General features: G+C 47.3%; 1 protein-coding gene across 3 annotated transcripts in view; it reads left to right on the forward strand.

The window, feature by feature from the left end:
• Positions 1-21,289, forward strand: part of MATN2 (matrilin 2) — a 155,376-nt gene that overhangs the window by 41,396 nt on the left and 92,691 nt on the right. For 2 of the 3 annotated variants that reach the window (XM_059994950.1, XM_059994951.1), the window contains exons 3-4: positions 8,162-8,731; positions 18,738-18,860. In XM_059994950.1, the coding sequence (XP_059850933.1) occupies positions 8,162-8,731; positions 18,738-18,860 (693 nt within the window). The remainder of the gene's footprint in view (positions 1-8,161; positions 8,732-18,737; positions 18,861-21,289) is intronic. The other variant, XM_059994952.1, reaches the window with a different exon arrangement.

A 21,289-nucleotide genomic window follows, 5' to 3' on the forward strand; every position in this document is an offset into this window, starting at 1 on the left:
TAACTAGGAGTAAAAACATAAATTGTGCGTGCTTTTTTTCCCTTCTCAGTCTCCTGCTGGCTCAAAATCATCAAGTTCTCCCTACCGCCACCCCCGCTTTCTGTAATCATAAAACTGCTTTTCTCCCTTTGAAACTCTTGGTGAGCTAGTTTTTTCACTGGCCCTTTATGACCTTTGAATCATGTTCCAGAGTGTTTCTGGTCACTCTTAGGGAATTAAAGAAACCTCTCTGGTTAGTCCTAGTTGCAAAACCAGTTTTAGCTCTCGGCTCCTTGCCACTTTCTCCAATGTTACTCTTGTCATCCCTCCTTTGAGGGATCATTATTGGAGTATTCGTGTCCTCCACTGTATCTCAGCTGTTCACCTCTCTTACCATACACTCCTGACCCTGTGATCATAATAACTGCAGTCCCTTCATCATCTCAATTTAAACCTCCTATTTCCCCAGCTCACCCCTTCTAGGATTCAACAATGCTGTGACCTCATCTGGACTTTCAATCCATTGGCCCTGCTGCTTTTTCTCTGCCCTTCACCCCTTCCTGTCTTCTACTTCCTGTTCCCCCAGTTTAATTTCAGAGGAAATCTTTATAGTCGTTCTGTTGCCTACCTTTGTCGCTCTCCTGATTCATCACTCTCGCTTGGCTAAATGACAACCCTGGTTATATCAACTTCTGCCTGCTTTTCCCCTGTTCCTGTGCAGCTGGGCGTAGCCGGAGCAAGACACACCACATGCTATCAGTGTCCCTCCAGTTTCATGCTCACCACCCTCAAGTTGGCCTTTAATGTCACCTGGAAATCATACTTCAGTCCCCTCGTCCATCCACTCTTGCACTGTCCTAGAAAATATTCCATTTTTTCCCCTTGTATCATTATATTTTTTACAGTTCTTTTTTTTTTTTTTTTTAATGAGGGTGTGCTTTTTCAAGCCAGTAGAAGGCTGATATTTTTTATTGAGTGCAGTGACTTTATGAGGTAGGCGCTATTGCCCCTGGTTTACGGCTGAGGAGACTATTACTTTTTTTAGAAGATGTTGGGGGTAGGAGTTTATTAATTAATTTATTTATTTCTGCTGCACCGGGTCTTCGCCTCTGTGCTAGGGCCCTCTCCAGTTGTGGCAAGCGGGGGCCACTCTTCATCGTGGTGCGCGGGCCTCCCACCATCGCGGCCTCTCTTGTTGCGGAGCACAGGCTCCAGACGCGCAGGCTCAGCAGTTGTGGCACACGGGCCCAGCCGCTCTGCGGCATGTGGGATCCTCCCAGACCAGGGCTCAGACCCGTGTCCCCTGCACTAGCAGGCAGACTCTCAACCACTGAGCCACCAGGGAAGCCCCCACAGTTCTTTTTTTAAAGTGCCCACAAACCATCTACTTGTGGGAACTTTGCTGGGAATTGTTAGGAAGCATCGCATTTTCTGAAATCCATTTCCCTTCTCCACCCCGCCCTGGGCATTTGCCTGTTGTCCAGATCATGTTTCTCTTGTTCCGTCAACGATCGGTGATCGACTTTCTGTCATACCTGTCCCATTCTTCCATCTCCCCCAGGGCCCTGCTCCTACAGCTCTCACAGTAGGCAAGTTAAGTGCATGAGAATGTGAACCACTAGCAGCCCCATGTGCTGAGCCGCTGCTATTCAGAGAGGCAAGCATCTGTTTTCATCATTTTATTAAATCTTAAAAAAACACAAATAGGCATTTAGCAGGGGAGAAGCAGTTGGCAGGAGACAGGCAATTTTGAGCCATAGCTTTCAGGCCCTGATCCCAGGGAAGGAAAGAATTGACCCCAGAGAGCCAGTGCAGTTCTGGTGCATCTTGACTGTGCTGGGAAAGGCAGGTCTAAAAGGACAGAATCCTTTCTGAGCATTGCTTGGTGGTTAAGAGTATGGACTACGGAGCCAGACAAGATGAGTTCAGATCCGGGCTCCTCCTAAGTATGAGGCCCTGAGCTAGATATCTAACCTTTCTAGACGCATTGTTCTCATCTGTAAAATGGGAATAGTACCTACTTGCTAAGTTGGGTATGAAGAATAAATAAGCCATCCCGTGTAAAAGTACTCTGAACAAGGCCAGGTACTTATTCAGTGCTCAATAAACAGTACCTATAAATTATTATTATATTCTCTTTTGACTATCCCGATAGCCCTGTGAGGTATTGTTATTCTCATTTCGCAGAAGAAGAGACTGAGGGTCAAAGAGGTGAAGGAGAGGTTTAAGACCACATGGACAGAAAGTGGTATTGGCTGGGCTTGCCCTGAGGTCATAGGACTCTGCTGCTGTTTCACTGAGCATTTCAGAGCCCCTTTCAGTCTCTGGATGAAATTATTTTGCCCTTGTCATCGAGATTCACATATCTTCCTTCTCCAAACATGCCCTGACCTCTCCAGGCAGATGGTACCAAATATTTACTGTACAATTACACGGCCGTAATTAAATTGAGCTGCAGCAAGGGAGACCGATTAGCCACAAATCTACAATCCTGAGAGGAAGGAAATAGTTCCAAGGCTGCACGTTGTAATCCTGCTGGGGTGGGAATGTTGCTTAAAATTGTTCGGGCTCAGGTTCACCTTCTCTGCAGGGGGAAGAGACACTTGTTTGCCCATTGAGTAGGCTGCAGAGTCAAGCTGACAGAACTGGAAGTCCTGTTCACAAGCTCAGACCGTTACTCTTTTGGTTCAAGGGATGACGTTTTTATGATGTGCCCAGAAACCCTCTTCCAACTGCTGTGGAAAGTCTGTTGTGAGGGGCGAGGAGGAAGATCGTGTGTGTTCTTCTCACAGGCTGAGACAGGGAGGGAGGCTGTTTATCAGAACCAGTATGTGAAAGGAACACACACAGAGGAGAGTCCATTTTCTGGAAACATCTCTCAGCAGTCCCCGTGTGGAGAAACTGTGAGGCAAATATTTCAGAATGTCCCCAAGTATTTACAGAGCTTGTATTGTAATGCCAGCGGTATTGAGAGTTTTCCCGGATACCCACCATGACATGGGGGAAAGGCACCAGGATGGTCCCAGGTCTGACCCTAATGAGCCATGAGGCCTCGTGGAGATAGAGTCACCTCCCTGAGCCTCAGTTTCCCCTTCTGTAAAGTGAGTAACTTGGACTCTATTTAGACCCTCCAGCTCTAAGATTTTATTAGTCTGTGAGTCCATGGACCAGAAGTTCAAAAGTGGCTATGCTGCCTCATAAAATGGCAAAGATTTGGGTCCTAGAATCTGTGACTCTGTTAGCAGGACCCAGAGACCTGCTCTAGCACTTTTTGACTTTGTGGTTTTAATCCACCTCCTTGAATTGCCTGCTCTGACTCAGTCCCTTCCACCTGAAACCTTGGCTCCACCACCCAGAATTCCATTTAACTCCACAAATGTTGACTGAAGACTGACTGTATTCCCACCGCATGGCTATAGAGATGATTAGTTTCCCACGTTGGGGAGTTCACAGTAAGATATGAGGTCAAGACTTGCCAGAACTTCGTTTCTCTGGAAATTTCTCTAGTTCCTAAACTAGTGGTTTCTCAGAGTGTGGTCCTTGGACCAGTGGCATCAACTTCACCCAAGAACTTGCTAGAAATGCACATTTTCAAGTGCCAGCCTAGACCTACAGAATCAGGAATTCTGGAAGTGAGGCCCAGTGACCTTAGTTTTTTTTTTTTTTTTTTTTTGCGGTACGCGGGCCTCTCACTGTTGTGGCCTCTCCCGTTGCGGAGCACAGGCTCCGGACGCGCAGGCTCAGCGGCCATGGCTCACGGGCCCAGCCGCTCCACGGCATGTGGGATCTTCCCGGACCGGGGCACGAACCCACATGCCCTGCATCGGCAGGTGGACTCTCAACCACTGCGCCACCAGGGAAGCCCTGACCTTAGTTTTCAACAAGTCTTCCTGGGAACTGGGAGGCACCTCGAGCTTGAGAACCACTGAACTGGCCCTTTCAGGGACAAGCTGCAGTGCTGTGGCTCTGAGCTCTCGAGGGACCTGAGGAGACATCCTGAAGAAACTCGGTCACTTGGGCTGCCAGGACTCGTCGTTTTCAACTCACAATCACTGCTCTCTAGAGGTTCCCTCCAACTCTATTTCGAACCTTTGTGGTGTTTTTGTAAATGCCGGGCATTGTGGAAACTCCCATTTGTTTTGATGGGAACTAATCCAGTTGAGCACATAATTCCCCACGGAACTTCCAGGCTTCCCTCTAAATTGATTGCGATGCTTCCTGGCATGCTGACACCATGACTGAGACCCACAGTAAGAATCCCAGTCCCAGAGGACCCCCTGCTTCCAAAGATTTCCAGAGGAGGAGAGTTCTTAGGGAGCCAGTCTGCAGACTCTATCCCTCTCTCCCTTCCAAGGAGTCTTTCATTAATATCCTCCTCCGTGGCAGGGTCTGGGCTGGTTCCGGTCCTCCTGAGCAGGTGGAGATGATTGGGTCACATTCTCCCTGCATGAAGTTCTGGCCGAAATGGGGGGCAGGTGTGGCTCCTGGAGTGGCCTCAGTCCTGGCCCTTGTCCTCTTTCCTGGGACCCGCAGGTCTGTCATGCTGTGCTCTGGCCCAGGACCATGTGCTAGACTGTAGACACCTCTGTGAAAATTAGAGAAAGGCACTCCCTCCAGGTGCCTCTCAGGGTGGATGCAGCCCCTGGGGCTCAGGGCTAGCCTGGATCTCAGGCCCCTCGCTTCCCTGAGCAGGTGCCTGTGTGCAGCACAAACGACACAGCAGCAGCAGCCCTGCCCCTCCCCAGCCTGGGCCTAGGAAGGTGTGGACTGTGGGGCCGATGTGGGCCGAGCAGAGCCTGCATATGCAGCTCCCACACATTGGGACTTTCCACATGCTGGGCCCAAGGCTAAGCTCTTTACCCACAGCATTTCCTCAGATCCTCACAACCACCCAGTGAGGTGGGTGTTGGTGTTGTCTCAATATAGGTTTTCTTTTTCTAAATTATAAGAGATTTTCAAACTCTCAGTGCCTTCATGTTCTCATCTGTCCAATGGGTACGGTACTCCTAGCTCTTTTCTTAAGAGCTTATTCTAGAAATCAGATGAGACCGTAGTGATGATGAAAGCTCTCTGGAGTAAAGACGTTAAAACACCCTGCAAATGTCAGGGTTGATATTGATCTTATCCCTGTGCCCTCAAAGGCAGTTTCTGGGAGCTCTGGTTTGAGAAACTCACCTTAAATTCACCCAGCCTCCAGTGTTATATGTGGGTGCCACAGAAGGTTGGCTTTCTGCCATGATGCTGGCATGCGGGCGTGCTTCCTCCCCTAAAATTGTTAGGCTTGTGAGACTGCGACGGATGAGGCGTGTGTGCAGGTGCTCAGGGGCGAGTCGCGACCTGGCAGGCCCGCGTGGATGGGATGACCTCACCCGCCTTTCCCACTTCTCATGTCAATGACTGGGTTCACTGCTTCATTTCTGGTTTTCTCTCTCTTTCTTGCAGCTGCAGAGATCGGGATTTAGGGCAAGCATTTGAGATCCCTTTTCTAATCCCTATCAAAGCCGGATTTAGCAGTGGGAGGTCTGGGAAAGAGAGGGGGAGGGAGGGGCTGGAGGCCATAGCTCAGAACGTCTGAGAAATCCCAGCAGGAACGCCCAGCCTCCACCCTGTGAGGCCAGAGGCCTCTCATCTCATCCAGTCTCACCCGCTTCCCAGAATGCCTTCTTGCTTGCGCGCTTGAGGAATGAGTATGGCAGTTGTGGTGGTGAGGGAGAGACTTCGACATTTACCTTCTTCCAGTTTAACTGTGCCCTTTGTTGACATGTTTCTTGGCCAGGTACCTTCTCCATTTCCACTACTGCCCCCACCTCCCTGCCCCCACCACCCACCCCTGGTTGAGATTAAGTTTCTCTCTCAACCAGATTTGTGCAGAAATGGTCTGGATCATCCACCCTGCAAACCCCTGCCTGACTCAACTGTTTTTTGTGGGTTTTTTTGTTTTTTTTTTAAAAACTGAGGTATAGTTGATGTACAATATTTTATAAGTTACAGGTGTGCAACATAGTGATATCACAGTTTTTAAAGGTTATACTCCATTTATAGTCATAAAATATTGGCTATATTCCCTGTGCTGTACAATATATCCTTGTAACTTATTCATTGTATACATAGTAGTTTGTACCTCTTTATCCCCTACCCCTATATCGCCCCTCCCGCTTCCCTCTCCCCACTGCTAACCACTAGTTTGTTCTCTACATATGTGAGTCTGTTTCTTTTTTGCTTTATTCACTAGTTTTATTTTTTTAGATTTCACATATAAATGATATCGTACAGTATTTGCCTTTCTCTGTCTGACTTATTTCACTTAGTGTAATGCCCTCCAAGTCCATGCACGTTGTTGAAAACGGCAGAATTTCATTCTCTCTGTGGCTGAGTACTATTCCTGTGTGTGTGTGTGTGTGTGTGTGTGTGTGTGTATATATATATATATATATATATATACACACACACACACACACACACACACCATATCTTCCTTATTCATTCATCTGTTGATGGACACTTAGGTTGCTTCCGTATCTTGGCAATTGTAAATAGAGCTGCAATGAACATTGGGGTGCATATATCTTTTTGAATTAGTATTTCTCTTTTTATCAGATATATACCCAGGAGTAGAATTGCTCGGTCATATGGTAGCTCTATTTTTAGTTTTTTTGAGGAACCTTCATATTGTTTTCCACAGTGGCTGCACCAATTTACATTCCCACCGACAGTGTAGGAGGGTTCCCTTCTGTCCATATCCTCTCCACAAACTTCTGCCCCACTCAGTTGACTTTTTATTAACGTAACTTCCCTACAGAAGAGACGTTACATATGCTAATCATATCATGCCCATCACCTGTGGCATCATGTACACATTTCAGTCTGAATTTAAAGTCATTTTGTAACTGGCTTCATGCTACCCCTCCAACTTAATTCCTATCCATAACTCCTAGCAGGGCCTTTACCACTCGTTCTGTTATCCACTCTATTCATGCCATCTTGGGCTTTTGTTCATGTGTCCGTCTCCATGTGTTCCTTCTCTCAGTCCAAACACTATGCATCTGTAAAGCCAACTTGTGTCCCATCTCCTTGACTCCAGCCCACTGATATCCCTGTTCTTTGAACATCTAGTGTCAGCACCACATAGTTTCATACTAGTTATTCTTTCCTTGTTCCAGTAATTAAGTCTCCCCAGGTAGACTGTAAGCTCCTTGATTTGGGTCGTCCCCCCTAAGTGTCTTCTTTTTTAAAAAAAAAAAAATTATTTATTTATTTATTTTATTTTTGGCTGTGTTGGGTCTTCGTTGCTGCGCGCGGGCTTTCTCTAGTTGCGGTGAGTGGGGGCTACTCTTCGTTGGGGCGCACGGGCTTCTCATTGCGGTGGCTTCTCTTGTTGTGGAGCATGGGCTCTAGGCTCGCAGACTTCAGTAGTTGTGGCTTGCAGGCTCAGTAGTTGTGGCTCGTGGGCTCTAGAGCACAGGCTCAGTAGTTGTGGCGCACGGGTTTAGTTGCTCTGCGGCATGTGGGATCTTCCCGGCCCAGGGCTCGAACCCGTGTCCCCTGCATTGGCAGGCGGATTCTTAACCACTGCACCACCAGGGAAGCCCCCGCTAAGTGTCTTCTATACTCCCTGCAGTATCCAGCCGAGCCTATGTGCTGTGCAGTAAATGATAAAGTAATTTTGACCCTGCTCAGGTGTTTGCCAACCTGAAAACTGCATTGATGACTTTCTAGAAACTGAAGTTCATTTATCTTGTAAAAAGAAATAGTATCTTTGTTGCCAATACCCATGATCACCCAGTCATGCACATATACACCCTTACAACCTTCCCAAGGGGGGAAGAAAAACGATGAAGACGGGAGGTTTGAAAGGTGATCCCTGGCCCTAGGATTTCCAACCTGCACTGGGTCCTTAACACCCTTCTTTTCTTTCCTTTCCTTTTCTTTTCTTTATTTTTAATTGAAATATATTTGATTTACAATATCGTGTTCGTTTCAGGTATACAGCACAGTGATTCAGTTATACATATATATGTATATATAACTTCTTCAGATTCTCTTCCCTTATACGTTATTACAAAATACTGAGTAGAGTTCCCTGTGCTATACAGTGGGCTCTTGTTGGTTACCTGTTTTGTATATAGTGGTGTGTTTATGCTTAACACTCTTCTGATGCGTTTGCCCTCCCCTCTTTCCCCAGAGAGCTCCTGTGAGAACAAGCGGGCAGACGTGGTCTTCATCATTGACAGTTCCCGCAGCGTCAACACCCACGACTATGCAAAGGTCAAGGAGTTCATCGTGGACATCTTGCAGTTCTTGGACATTGGCCCTGACGTCACCCGTGTGGGCCTGCTCCAATATGGCAGCACCGTGAAGAACGAGTTCTCCCTCAAGACCTTCAAGAGGAAGTCCGAGGTGGAGCACGCCGTCAAGAGGATGCGGCATCTGTCCACGGGCACCATGACGGGGCTGGCCATCCAGTACGCCCTGAACATCGCATTCTCAGAAGCAGAAGGTGCCCGGCCACTGAGGGAGAACGTGCCGCGGGTCATAATGATTGTGACCGACGGGAGGCCCCAGGACTCGGTGGCTGAGGTAGCCGCAAAGGCCCGGGACACAGGCATCCTGATCTTTGCCATCGGCGTGGGCCAAGTGGACTTCAACACGCTGAAGGCCATCGGCAGCGAGCCCCACGAGGACCACGTCTTCCTGGTGGCCAACTTCAGCCAGATGGAGTCACTGACCTCAGTGTTCCAGAACAAGTTGTGCAGTAAGTCCTGTTTCTCTGTGGCTTTTCTCAGGGGATCATTAGGATGAGTTCATTCATCTTCCAGTGTTCATTCTGAGCTAACCTGGTCCCAGGCACCGGGCTGGCAAGGGGTGTTTAGCAAAGGCCAAGGTAGACACAGTGCTCTCTTGGGGCTCACGCTCTGGCCAAGGAGACATATTAAGGATGCCGTTATACAAATACGTAAGTAACTGCAGTTGTAACAGTGTAACAGAGGAAGAATTCAGGACAGGACCTGACCTAGGCCAGGGGGCTCAGGGAGATTTCCCTGAGGAAGGGACGTTTACACTCAAACTGCAGAACGAGTAACAGTAGGTAGGGGAAGATTTTCTCCAGCATATTGGCTTGCCCTGGCATTGCCTAGGTTGGAATTCATGAGTTGTAGTAAGCATGGGAATGGGAGGGCAAAAATAATAACATAACTTCTCCTTGGATGGTGTGGAATACTGAGCATTTTTGCCCCATGGTGGTGCTAGCAGTGGATGTTTTCTCAACCCAGAAAGAGACCTAGTGTAAGGGGAAGACCAACACGTGCTCCTGGTACCTTCCCACCTGATAGGATGGCAGGTGCCTCCCGACTCCTTCTGCAAGGACATGCTTCCCCAAGTCCTTGAGCTGCATTCTTCTGCTTTAAGGGTCTTCTTCCCCATCTTGCTTTGTAACCCTGCACTCCACAAGGCTTCTTTCACACTTTCTTGCCACACTCCTCCCACTTACCTCCAAGCCGAGCTCCTGCCTCAGCTTTCCCAGCAGGTCAACTCACCCTCTCCCCAGTTTCCTGCTCCTGCCACCGTCTTCTCGTCCTTTTCTCCTCCAGAAGGGCAGGGTGCCAGACTGCCAACCCAGGCTCCACACTGGTCCCTGGAAATGGGAAACAAACCTCCTGACCTGGTAAACAGTGTCCAGTCCAGCTTTGCCCACCCCCATTGGTCCCTGTCCGCTCCAACTGCCACGCTTCTTTGATGGGAAAACAAAAGCAAGTATCTATTCTGAAATGACCAGTATTTCCCTGGAGTCTGCATGGCGAATGACCTTAAGGACCAGACTCATCTCCAACTCACCGGGAGCAGGAACCTTTAGACCAGTTCTCAGAATGTGACAAAGCCTAGAAACACACCCCCCACCCCCGCCACCAACCTCCCCCCGACCCTGTCAAAGCCTCAGGAAGGAAGTACGGTGTGCTTTTGACGTTTTTTTAAAAAAATTCTCTGCTGAAAACTAACTTCAAAAAGCAGAGACGCCATTAATTCTTGACTCCAAAATCAAAAGTTTTACTTAAAAAATCAACGCCATGAAGGAAAAAGAAACTTTTGCTCTGCAATGTCGCTTGGAAAACATTCAGAAGTGCTATTTCCCTGGCGCCGCAGAGGGGCTGGGTCTCTGTGGCGTGCCGTGGCCTGAGTCACCTGGAAAACTTCAGCCAGTAGAATGCACTGCAAACATTTTCAAGGTTTATGACTTCAAATGACTTCTGCAGAATTTGTATTCCCTCTTTCCTGGAAATTTTAAAAAAAGAAATTGGTTCTGTAACAGTTTTGACGTGTTTATTCAGTTGTCTTGGAAAAATGTTAACGGATGAGTTCTTTTATAAGCTCTCTGAATGGCTCACCAAAGGGAAAGGTAATATAATGAGGCTGAGGATATGGACTTGTTCATAGAAGAACCTTCTCTGTGCTTTATGGCCTGGCAGCAAAATTAAAAGTTTGGCTACTCCCGTTTTTGTAATCTTGAAGCTCTAAGAAAACATCAGTATTGTGCCATTCATTCATTCCTTTGTTAGGGCCCGGGAACTGAGTCCCTCTTCCTCCTCCACAGAAGACCAGCTCCTGTCTCTCCTCATCACAGGGCTCTGCTGAGCAGACTTGTTAACTGTCTTGAAAGGTGAAGGAGGCCCCGGGGCCTCTTCATCAACCGTGCACAATAACTAACATTTACAAAGCACTTTCTCTTGTGTTTTCGCACTTTATCCTCACGAAAATCTGGGGAGGCAGCACGATGCCATCCCTCCCTTTTACAGGACTGTAAACTTGTTAAGTGAATTCCCAAGCAGCCAGGAGATGGTGGGTTCTACTTCCAAACCTCTTGCTTATTTCATTCCTCTCCGCATTGGGAGATAGAAATCCCGCTTTTAAGGTAAACGGTTTTCTGCAGGCAGCCTCCACAGTCCAGCCATGCTAGGCACACCGGCTCTGAGGTTGATATTCACCTCAGAGTTTGATGGGAAGCCTTTGCGATGGGGAGGGGCAGACTGAGGTTTCAATGACCCCAACTGCCAGCTGTACAGATGCTGAGCACATCTGTAAACTGGGGATTTTACCTGCGGAGAGTAGATGTGTGAACAGGCGTTATAAACTGTAGAGCCCCATTCAGTGTGCACCATGTTGCAGATGGCAGTTCTCTGGGGTTCTGGAAGTCTCATTTGTTCCTTAAACATTTATTGAGCTACACTCTGAGGATAACAGCCAATTTTGTCCTGGGCTAGGTACTTTCCAATATGTTATTTCATTGAATACTACAACAGCCCTGTGAAGCAGGTACTATTATTATCCCATTTTACAGAAGTAGAAACTGGGGCTTAGAACGGATAAGCGGCTTCAGGCGGCAGAGTTGGAGTCTCTCTCGCTTCAGAACTCTTACCCTCCACCTGCCGGGTCTGAGGGTTTCAGGCTGGTGGGAAGATGCTCTCATCACAGAGAAATGGGATGTTGGCTATATGAAGTATGCACTTCAGAGGCCTTGGGAAGTCACCTGGCACTGGGGGCCCTCTGATCAAAGAATGCCAGGGTCTGCCTAGGGAGTCCAGGAGAGCTTTAAAGAGATAATAGTGATTATAACTAACACTTATTGATATTAGTTTGTGCATGTGCTATTTTGCGCTATTAGCGTATGTTAACTCATTTTATTCTCACAACAAACCTGTGAAGTAGGTGCTCCTATAATTCCCATTTTACAGAAGAGGAAATAGAGACCCAGAGAAGTTCAGTAACTTGTCCAAGGTCACATAGCACTAAGTGGCAGAGTTGAGGTGTGAACCCAGGCATTCTGGCTCAGAACCTACATCTTAACTACTATGTGCTACACAGACTTGAAAGAGGAGTAGGGGGGACTTCTCTGGTGGCCCAGTGGTAAAGGATCCTCCTTACAATGCAGGGGATGCGGGTTCGATCCCTGGTCAGGGAACTAAGATCCCACATGCCGCCGAGCAGGTAAGCCTGTGTGCCGCAACTACTGAGCTCGCGCGCCTCAACTAGAGAACCTGCGTGCCGCAAAGCAGAGCCCACGTGCCCTGGAGCCTGCGCGCCACAACTAGGCAAGAGAAAACCCGCACGCCACAACTAGAGAGAAGCCCGCACGCCGCAGCGAAAAGATCCCGCGTGCCTCAACGAAGATCCCGCATGCTTCAACTAAGACCCGACGCAGCCAAAGATAAATAAAATAAATATATAAAAAATAAATCTTAAAAAAAAAAAAGAGAGTAGGAGTTTACTGGCTAGAGATGTGTAGGGAGGACGATTGCAGTAAGCCAGGAAAAGAATGATATTTTTAACAGTTTTTTCTATTTCATTTAAAAACAAAAACAAAAAAAAATGAGTCCAGAGTCTCTGTTAATTTCGTGACCTGCTAAGGAGACATAACCCACAGCTTGAGAAATGCTGATGAGAGGCTATGCAGGGACGTGGAGGTCAGAGTGCACCTAGAGAAGGGATTTCAGAGGGGAGCTGAGCTGAGGCTCGTGTGCTTTTGGGCAGAACCGAAAAACGCTGCTGGATCTGTGGATCGGTGGGGACAGGGTATCTCCAGGAGTGATCAAGACAGGAACCTTTATCGTACAATTAGGAAGAGATTAGGCTCTTGTGCTCACTGGCTGTGTGGACGTGAACTCAGGCACAGCAGTGGCTTTGTACCCACAGGCAGTGAATTCCCACACCAGCCACAGCTGGGGGCAGGAGGGCTCCGGAGTTTGCATTCTCAGGCCACTCCGAGACCTCCAAGAGAATCTTAGAGGCCTCCTGTGAATGAGGCCCTGTCTACAAGATGACCAAAACCTACCCATCCTGGGGCCCACCATTTTTGCCACCCAGTGAGAGAGGACACTTGAATCTAGGGGCTGAAAAATGCATGTCTGTCCTGAGCCTTCTGATGACTTGCAACCTGGGCAGGGCTTCCTTTTTTTTTTTCTTTTTGGCCGCACCAAGCAACTTGCGAGATCCTAGTTCCCCCACCAGGGATTGAACCCTCGCCCTCGGCAGTGAAAGCACAGAGTCCTAACCACTGGACTGCCAGGGAATTCCCAGGGCTTTTACTTAACCTCTTGGTATCTGCTTTATCAACTTAGCCTGGTATTTAAAGCCTGGAGGCTGGTTGTTCCTACCCTAAGAGCCTCACCCCGCCCAGGCCAGGCACAATAGAAGGCCCTAACAGTGTTCCTAAGACACACCTCCCATCGACCAGCCCGGGTAAAGTCCACACTTACTGCAGCCCTTCAAGGCCCTGTTGGCTAAGTGGGAGGCCAGATGGACTTCCACAGGCCTTGACTTTCCATACCCAGTAGTTGTTCCTTTCAAGACCCCCAGTCAGCCCACCACTCTTTTGATAGTTCATTTAGTCAATCACACATTCATTAATAAACATTTATTAACATTCAGATCGCCTGGTTAAAAATCCAATCCTGCCAAAGACTTAGTCTGCTGATTAGTGATTTCTTCCGCCCCACGCAAAGCCTTGACCCAGCTTCCGCCTACAAGGCCTTCTGAGGTGTGAGACCACCTGCAGGCCACCGTAGGAGGCAGGACTCTTGTGCCCCCTTCAGTCACATCACAAAGGCCTGCCCCACGGGAGGGCAAGGCATTAGGGCCAGATGCTCTTAGTATCACCGATTCCTCATCTATAGAATTTTACAGGTGGAAAATTTTTAGACTACCTTAGTAAAAATGTTTGGGATTCTTTTGGTTGAAAGTAATAGAAATTCAACTTGAACTAGCTTTAGAAGGGCGGATTGTGTTATATTACTCATGGAAATAAGGAGACGCATAGTGAATGACAGCTTTGCTTTCTCTCCATCCCCACTCTGCTTCTCCTTGGACTTCTCTGGTCCAGGGGCAGAGAGCATGCACCCTGTCAGCCCCCAGATATGCTTGCGCTCGGCATAAACCCCCTTTTCCTCAATTCTAGTGGCTAAATGCCAAGAAAAGCCTCTGACTGTCAGACCCTGAACACCCAGCAGTGGCCAGGAGAGGGGCTGCCTGACACCAACACAGCCGCTCCCCCAGTCAGCACGCATTTGGAATGAGAAGGAAGGCAGCTTCTAGAAAATAATTAAGTGTCTGTACTGAAGGTCCCTGGACATCACACATGCCTTTATTCTACAGGTAAAGAAATAAGCCAAAAAGAGCTACGCAACGTACATGAACTTCCCTCACTTGTTCGAGGCGGAAGGGCCAAGACAAGCCTTAGTAACAAGCTGTCTCTCCAAAACCCTATGCAATGGTTCTTTTAATTTCCCTATTTGACAGGTGAGGAAAGTGGAGTTCAGAGAAATTAAGTAATTCATACAAGGTCATGGTGAAGCTCAGCTGTAGTCTTATTTCCAGAAGCCTTTCTCATCACCACTCTGCTGTCTGCTGCCCAGCAGGTATTTTCTCTGCCTCACATCTCCTGTCAAAATAATTATCTGTCAGGGTCTCGGTGAGAAGTCGGGCAGCAGACTCATCACTTGGGCCTCATACCAGTGTATAACCGCTGTGCTGCTGGTTGTCTAGACTTCAGATTTTCTTCATTATGGAGGAAAATAGTGACATGCTGAGAGTTGCATAAGAACGCCTCTGTGCCCGTGGGTAATTTGACTCCAGCAGCCTAGGAAAAGAAGAGAGCCTTCCAGGGTGCAAAGCAAATGCAAATTAGAAACAGGATAATGATTTTTCCCTCTTAACACGGTCAAAAACTTAACGTTTGATAATCCTGAGTGCTGAAGTTTTGAGGAGGTGGGAATCATTACTCTCCTGCATTGCTGGTATAAACTACCTTGCAAGACAGTGAGGTGATATCTATTTGAAGTAGGACCCAGGAACTTCCCTGTGGCGCAGTGGTTAAGAATCTGCCTGCCAATGCAGGGGACATGGGTTCGAGCCCTGGTCTAGGAACATCCCACATGCCGCAGGGCAACTAAGCCCGTGCACCACAACCACTGAGCCCGCATGCTGCAACTACTGAAGCCTGCGTGCCTAGAGCCTGTGCTCCGCAACAAGAGGAACCACCACAATGAGAAGCCCGTGCATTGCAACGCAGAGTAGACCCAGCTCGCCATAACTAGAGAAAGCCCGTGCGCAGCAATGAAGACCCAAAGCAGCCAAGAAAGAAAAAAGTAGGACCCGGTCCTAGAGAAACAACTGCACATGTGCTCAAGGAGATGTATTTAAGAAGATTCATCACAGCATTGGGAAAGCGAAACTGTGGACTGGTGGGGAAATGGCTAAATATTATGAGGACTAGTCATATGACCAATGGATAAAGCAATTAAAAGGAATGAACTAGATCAAATGTATTTGATCAAAGCTAAGGCGTACAGTTGATTCTCATTGTTCTTGGTAATTATGTCCTATAACATCATGGTGAACACTGACTGAAGTAGCAAGTACTGAACCACAGCTCCTAGGGGGAATACAGAGTTAGGTTCCTCAGAGCCTCTGGTCCAACACTGTTGTCAACTGATCAATACATAATCTTGTTTTATGTGTGTTTCTGTGTAAAGACACCTTCTTTATATATTGTTGATTCCTGAACATTGAATTCACAGCCAACAGCACTATCACTCTTGCCCGAATGAAATTTATCAAACGCACATTTTCTCCATAAGGCACATCATAGCCTCCTTGCACTTAGGAGCACCAGACACACTTCACTTCAGCAAACACCAACACTTCAGCACCACACTTGGGGCCATTTTAAACAGCAAAATCATCAACAAAAAGCACAAAAATGCACTTGAAAAGGATACTCATTCACAGTCTGAGAGCAGAAACAAGAATGCAGAGCATCGTCTTGTTCAACCTCAGCTGGCGACCTAAATTTTTCATCGCTCTGAGTGTGTCCACAAATGATGACGAAAGCACTCTGAGTATTGATTTTAGGGTTACAAATAAACGTTTGCACGTAGGCAAATTCTCAAATATGGAATCTGAATAAGGAGGATCAATGTATGTGTCCTCACACTTTAACATCTCTGAAATCGGGTGCATCTTAGATTCCATGAAAGATAGTATATATCAATGGAGATAGAATCTGTTATTAATGCTGAGTGAAAAACCAAGGTGAAGATGAATATCTATAGGATGAACCCAGGTATGTAAAATAAAACAAAAGTCCGCCATGCTTCTCCTTTGTACCATACAGTTAACGTATATCAAGTATTCCCCTGCGCTATGTTTTAAGCACTTTACCATCTTAATTATTTTAACCCTTACAAGGCCCTTATGAGGTTGGTACCATTTTTACTCCCATTTAATATAAAGAAGTTAAGCCCATGGTCACAAAACCAGATATTTCTTTCACTCTGAAGTAAAAATGACTGATTGGATTTAATCTATGAACTTTCCTAACATTATTTGTATCCTAACAGGAATTAAAACACAGTCAATCGTAAACTCAGAACACTCATTCTAAATTGTATTTATGAAATAAAGAGGTCCTACTTTCACTTACTGCCCGCCATGTTTCTTACTTTGAAGTAAAGGGACATATACTTAAGATATGCCATCGATTTCCTCAGTAGCTGAGTTTTCCTAAGCACTGGAGTGAGGGGATTGTCCTTAGCTATTGAAAGTCTCTTCTGTTTTAGCTTTATAAAAATATATTTCTACATATGGACATCCTTTTTGTCTATGACAACACTTGCATAAATTGTACTCTGCTTATGCTGATGCTTGTTAATTTTAAATATGTTCAGGTTGAATTATATGGAGTAAAGTCATAAATTAAGATGTAAAAAACAGTAAGAATTTCCATGAGCTCCAACAGTCTTATGCAAGAATCAATGTATCTGAAAGCCGAGGTACTTCAGAAACTAAACACAGAAATATTTTATTTATTATTTTTAATTAATTAATTATTATTTTTTGGCTGTATTGGGTCTTCGTTGCTGCGCACGGGCTTTCTCTAGTTGTGGCGAGTGGGGGCTACTCTTCGTTGCAGTACATGGGCTTCTCATTGCGGTGGCTTCTCTTGTTGCAGAGCACGGGCTCTAGGCGCACGGGCTTCGGTAGTTGTGGCAGGCGGGCTCAGTAGTGGTGGTGCACAGGCTTAGTTGCTCCGTGGCATGTGGGATCTTCCCGGACCAGGGCTCGAACCCGTGTCCCCTGCATTGGCAGGTGGATTCTTAACCACTGTGCCACCAGGGAAGTCCCCATTATTATTATTTTTAAAATTTAACTTATTTTTGGCTGCGTCGGGTCTTAGTTGCAGCACTCGGGATTTTCGTTGAGGCATGCAGGATCTTTCGTTGTGGTGAGCAGATTTCTCTCTAGTTGTGGTGTGCAGGTTTTCTCTTCTCTAGTTGTGGTGCGCAGGTTCCAGGGCGCGTGGGCTTTGTAGTTTGCGGCACGTGGGCTCCAGTTGTCCCGCGGCATGTGGGATCTTAGTTCCCTGACCAGGGATCGAACCCGCGTCCTCCGCATTGTAAGGTGGATTCTTTAACACTGGACCAACAGGGAAGTCCCAGAAATTTTTTTTTAACATCTTTATTGGCGTATAATTGCTTTACAATGTTGTGTTAGTTTCTGCTGTATGAAAAAGTGAATCAGCTATACATATACATATATCCCCATATCCCCCCCCTCTTGCGTCTCCCTCCCACCCCTATCCCACCCCTCTAGGTGGTCACAAAGCACCGAGCTGATCTCCCTGTGCTATGTGGCTGCTTCCCACTAGCTATCTGTTTTACATTTGGTAGTGTATATATGTCCATGCCACTCTCTCACTTCGTCCCAGCTTATCCTTCCCCCTCCCCATATCCTCAAGTCCATTCTCTATATCTGTGTCTTTATTCCTGTCCTGCCCCTATGTTCTTCAGAACCTTTTTTTTTTTTTTTAGATTCCATATATATATATGTGTTAGCATACGGTATTTGTTTTTCTCTTTCTGACTTACTTCACCCTGTATGACAGACTCTAGGTCCGTCCAGAAATATTTTATTTTATTTATTTATTTATTATTTATTATTATTATTTTTTTGCGGTACGCGGGCCTCTCACTGTTGTGGCCTCTCCTGTTGCGGAGCACAGGCTCCGGACGCGCCGGCTCAGCGGCCATGGCTCATGGGCCCAGCCGCTCCGCGGCATGCGGGATGCTCCCGGACCGGGTCACAAACCCATGTCCCCTGCATCGGCGGGCGGACTCTCAACCGCTGCGCCACCAGGGAAGCCCCAGAAATATTTTAAATAGAGACATAAAGATTATGGAAACATATGAGTGCATTTTTTAACTCCAAAAATTTTTATAATACTTTCGCCTATTAAAAAATTACATCACTCTTGGGATTTATGATCCTGAGAAACTGTTGATTCTTTACCGCATCCTCATTTAACTAATAACTTTTCCTCCAAACCTGCTGCTGCCTACCAAGTCCACATGCTAGTCAGAGCCACCCCTGGTATCAGCAAACTTTCTGATCCTTCTGCCCACCAACTGGATATTATTAATTGCACTGTGAAATTTCTGTTTTTGTAGGTCGTTTTTGACCTATTTTTAGTTGGATATCAGCAATTTCATATGGCTCAGCCTAACATCATTTCCCTTTGACCCTCTGCGGCCCTCTATGTATATGTTGCTGCTGGCATTTATGTAGAACTGTCTGGTCCTACCAGAGGCTACCCCTTGAAGGTAGGGACTGCAGCTTGTTCCTTCACAGCGTAGATTCTGGACGAATGTTTGCGAGGGGGATGGAGTTAGAGAAGGCATCATCGTTGCCTTAACTTGCCATGTCTTCCCTTTCAGCGGTCCACATGTGCAGCATCCTGGAGCATAACTGTGCCCATTTCTGCATCAATACTCCTGGCTCGTATGTCTGCAGGTGCAAACAAGGCTACATCCTCAACTCGGATCAGACGACTTGCAGAAGTAAGGTTGCTTTGCTGTTATGTTTGTTCTGTCCTCCTCTGCTCTCCCACTTTCTCCTCTTTTATCTGGGCCCATTTAATTCATCTGTGGCCCCTCCCCCAACCAAGTCATCATTTCCCTAAGGACAGAAACGAGGTTTTGTAACTCGTGTATTTTGTGTTGACCCCTGGCCCCCACTCTGCCTTCACGGCGCCGAGGCCAGAGCCAGGCACACAGTAGGCCATCAGGAAGAGTTTGGAAGATCGTTGGAGGCTCATTCTCAGAAATAGCCTCCTTGAATTTGTGAGCTGCTGTCCTTTACTTCTAAGCTGTTCTTTAGGGGGGAACCACTGGAGAGCCTTTTCATCCGCTGTCTCTATTGACTGTGCCCTGAGGAATTGTTTCTGTATTTTATTCTCTTCCCTGAAGCGTGGATTTAGGATGAGCTACTAACATTGGCTGGGAATGATGATTCGAGTTCTGTTTTAGAGGTGTGTGGGGACCTCATTGCTTTGGTGAGGGATGCTTTATAGATCTCCTAAATAGAAAAGGACAAACAGATACAAAGTGTAATAGAACGCACATTCTCTTTTTTGGGCCAAGCCCCCAAACTAGACAACATACTGACATTTGAAGCACATGAGGTAATCCGCCTCTTAGAGGAGAGAATTACCCATACACTGAGTGTTGTGCCTATAATATTTTTTCAAGTTATAAATAAAGCCACTGTGTTAGCCCACAGACAACCGGACTTCCTCAAGACATGAGGAAGACTGGCCCACACGGAGACAAATAAAACTCAGCTAGTCTGACATGTAGGTCGTGCAATGCGTAATTGTTATTATACCGCGTGGTAAGCAATTAAGCACTAATGGAAAACAGTTTGCACAAATGGCTGTAATTAGTATCCCGTTTATAGAGCCAAACCACATTTTCCTTTTGTCTTCTCACTTTGGGTTGAGAGTAGTTGGCTAGGGGCCCCCTGACCCCCAAGATTAGGGAACATCTGCTTGACTTCTCCGGTTCTGTGGCCTGTAGAAGCCCAAAGCCCTCAGGCTATGTAAGTCCTGGGGGACCCCGTGTGCTCTGGGCTCCTCCAGGATGCCAGATTGTTTGTTGGAGCCTGAATCCTCCTGGCCTTCCGCTTGAACCTCTGACCCTTCTTCAGTTTCCACAACGAAAATCACTCGTACCATATGCTCATGGGTTTAATAGAATTTACTGGAGGACTGGGGGAGCCCAGGCAAGGTTGCCTCACATACCGCTCAGCAAACAACCTAAACATCTTCTTAGACGTGCCCCATCCTCTCCAGGAGCCTCCCACTCAGCGTTTCTCTGCAGAGCACTCAGCCTGCCTCCACCTTGCTAATTCCCATCCTGCCCTTCCCTTCTCCGGAGTGCAAAAAGTTCTCCTTGCGGCCTGCCCTGGTGATCTGCTGGGATCCGGGCATCTGCCGATGTCCACTTTCCATGGTCTGGCTTAGTCAATCCAGAGGAATTTCGAGACCAGCAACTAAAAAATAAAAAGTTTGATGTCATGAGCTGGGCCTTCCCCACACAGCAAGTTTGCCAGTCCCCGCCTGGTCCCACCTCAAGTCCTGAGGCCCCAGGCTCTCCCCAGTGTCAGTCTGGCCTTGGCTCCCTCCTGTTCTAGGGCTGTGGGTGCAAAGAGTGTGATGCAGAAACTGCCTGGGTTCAGACAGACTGATTTGGGTGGAGGAGCAAGGAGGCCCGGGTCAGAGGGGCCTTAACCCAGGCAGTGGTTCTCAAGCTTCAGTAATTAAGAGTCACCCAGGGGACTTCCCTGGTGGCGCAGTGGTTAAGAATCCGCCTGCCAATGCAGGGGACATGGGTTCGATCCCCGGTCTGGGAAGGTCCCACATGCCACGGAGCAACTAAGACCGTGCGCCACAGCTACTGAGCCTATGCGCCACAGCTACTGAGCCATGATCTTGGTCTGGTGAACAGTGCAAAACTGTGCCAAGGGGAGGCTGTTCTGAGCCTCTCGTGGGGGCCTGTCCCTGCCGACGTGGAGAGAGACTCACCGGGCCCGGAGGGGAATGAGACACAGCTAGTTCCAGTTTTGAACCTTTAAGGTGTTCCAGGCCCCGTACAAATTACTAGAAATCAAAGAGTGAATAAAACAGCCATGTTTCTGCTCTCTTGGAGCTACATTCTTGCATGGAAGTAAATTGAATAAACAGCCAAGGTAGTGACGGTCCAAAGTGATTGCAGCCCCTGCCCAGATCAGTGTGCCGCACAGGACGTCCGGCCCAACTACAGCCACTCATTAAGTGTTTGCCATGCGCCAGGAGCTCTCCTGAATGCTTCCTACTCATCATCTCATTAACTCTGACATTGAGCTCTTCAGGTAGGTTTAGCATTCTCATTTTACAGGCAAGGAAAATAAGGCACCAGAAAAGGTTAGACCATTTACTCAAGGTTCTGTG

This window comes from Delphinus delphis, chromosome 17, assembly GCF_949987515.2.
Source record: "Delphinus delphis chromosome 17, mDelDel1.2, whole genome shotgun sequence".
In the NCBI taxonomy this organism is placed as follows: Eukaryota; Metazoa; Chordata; class Mammalia; order Artiodactyla; family Delphinidae; genus Delphinus; species Delphinus delphis.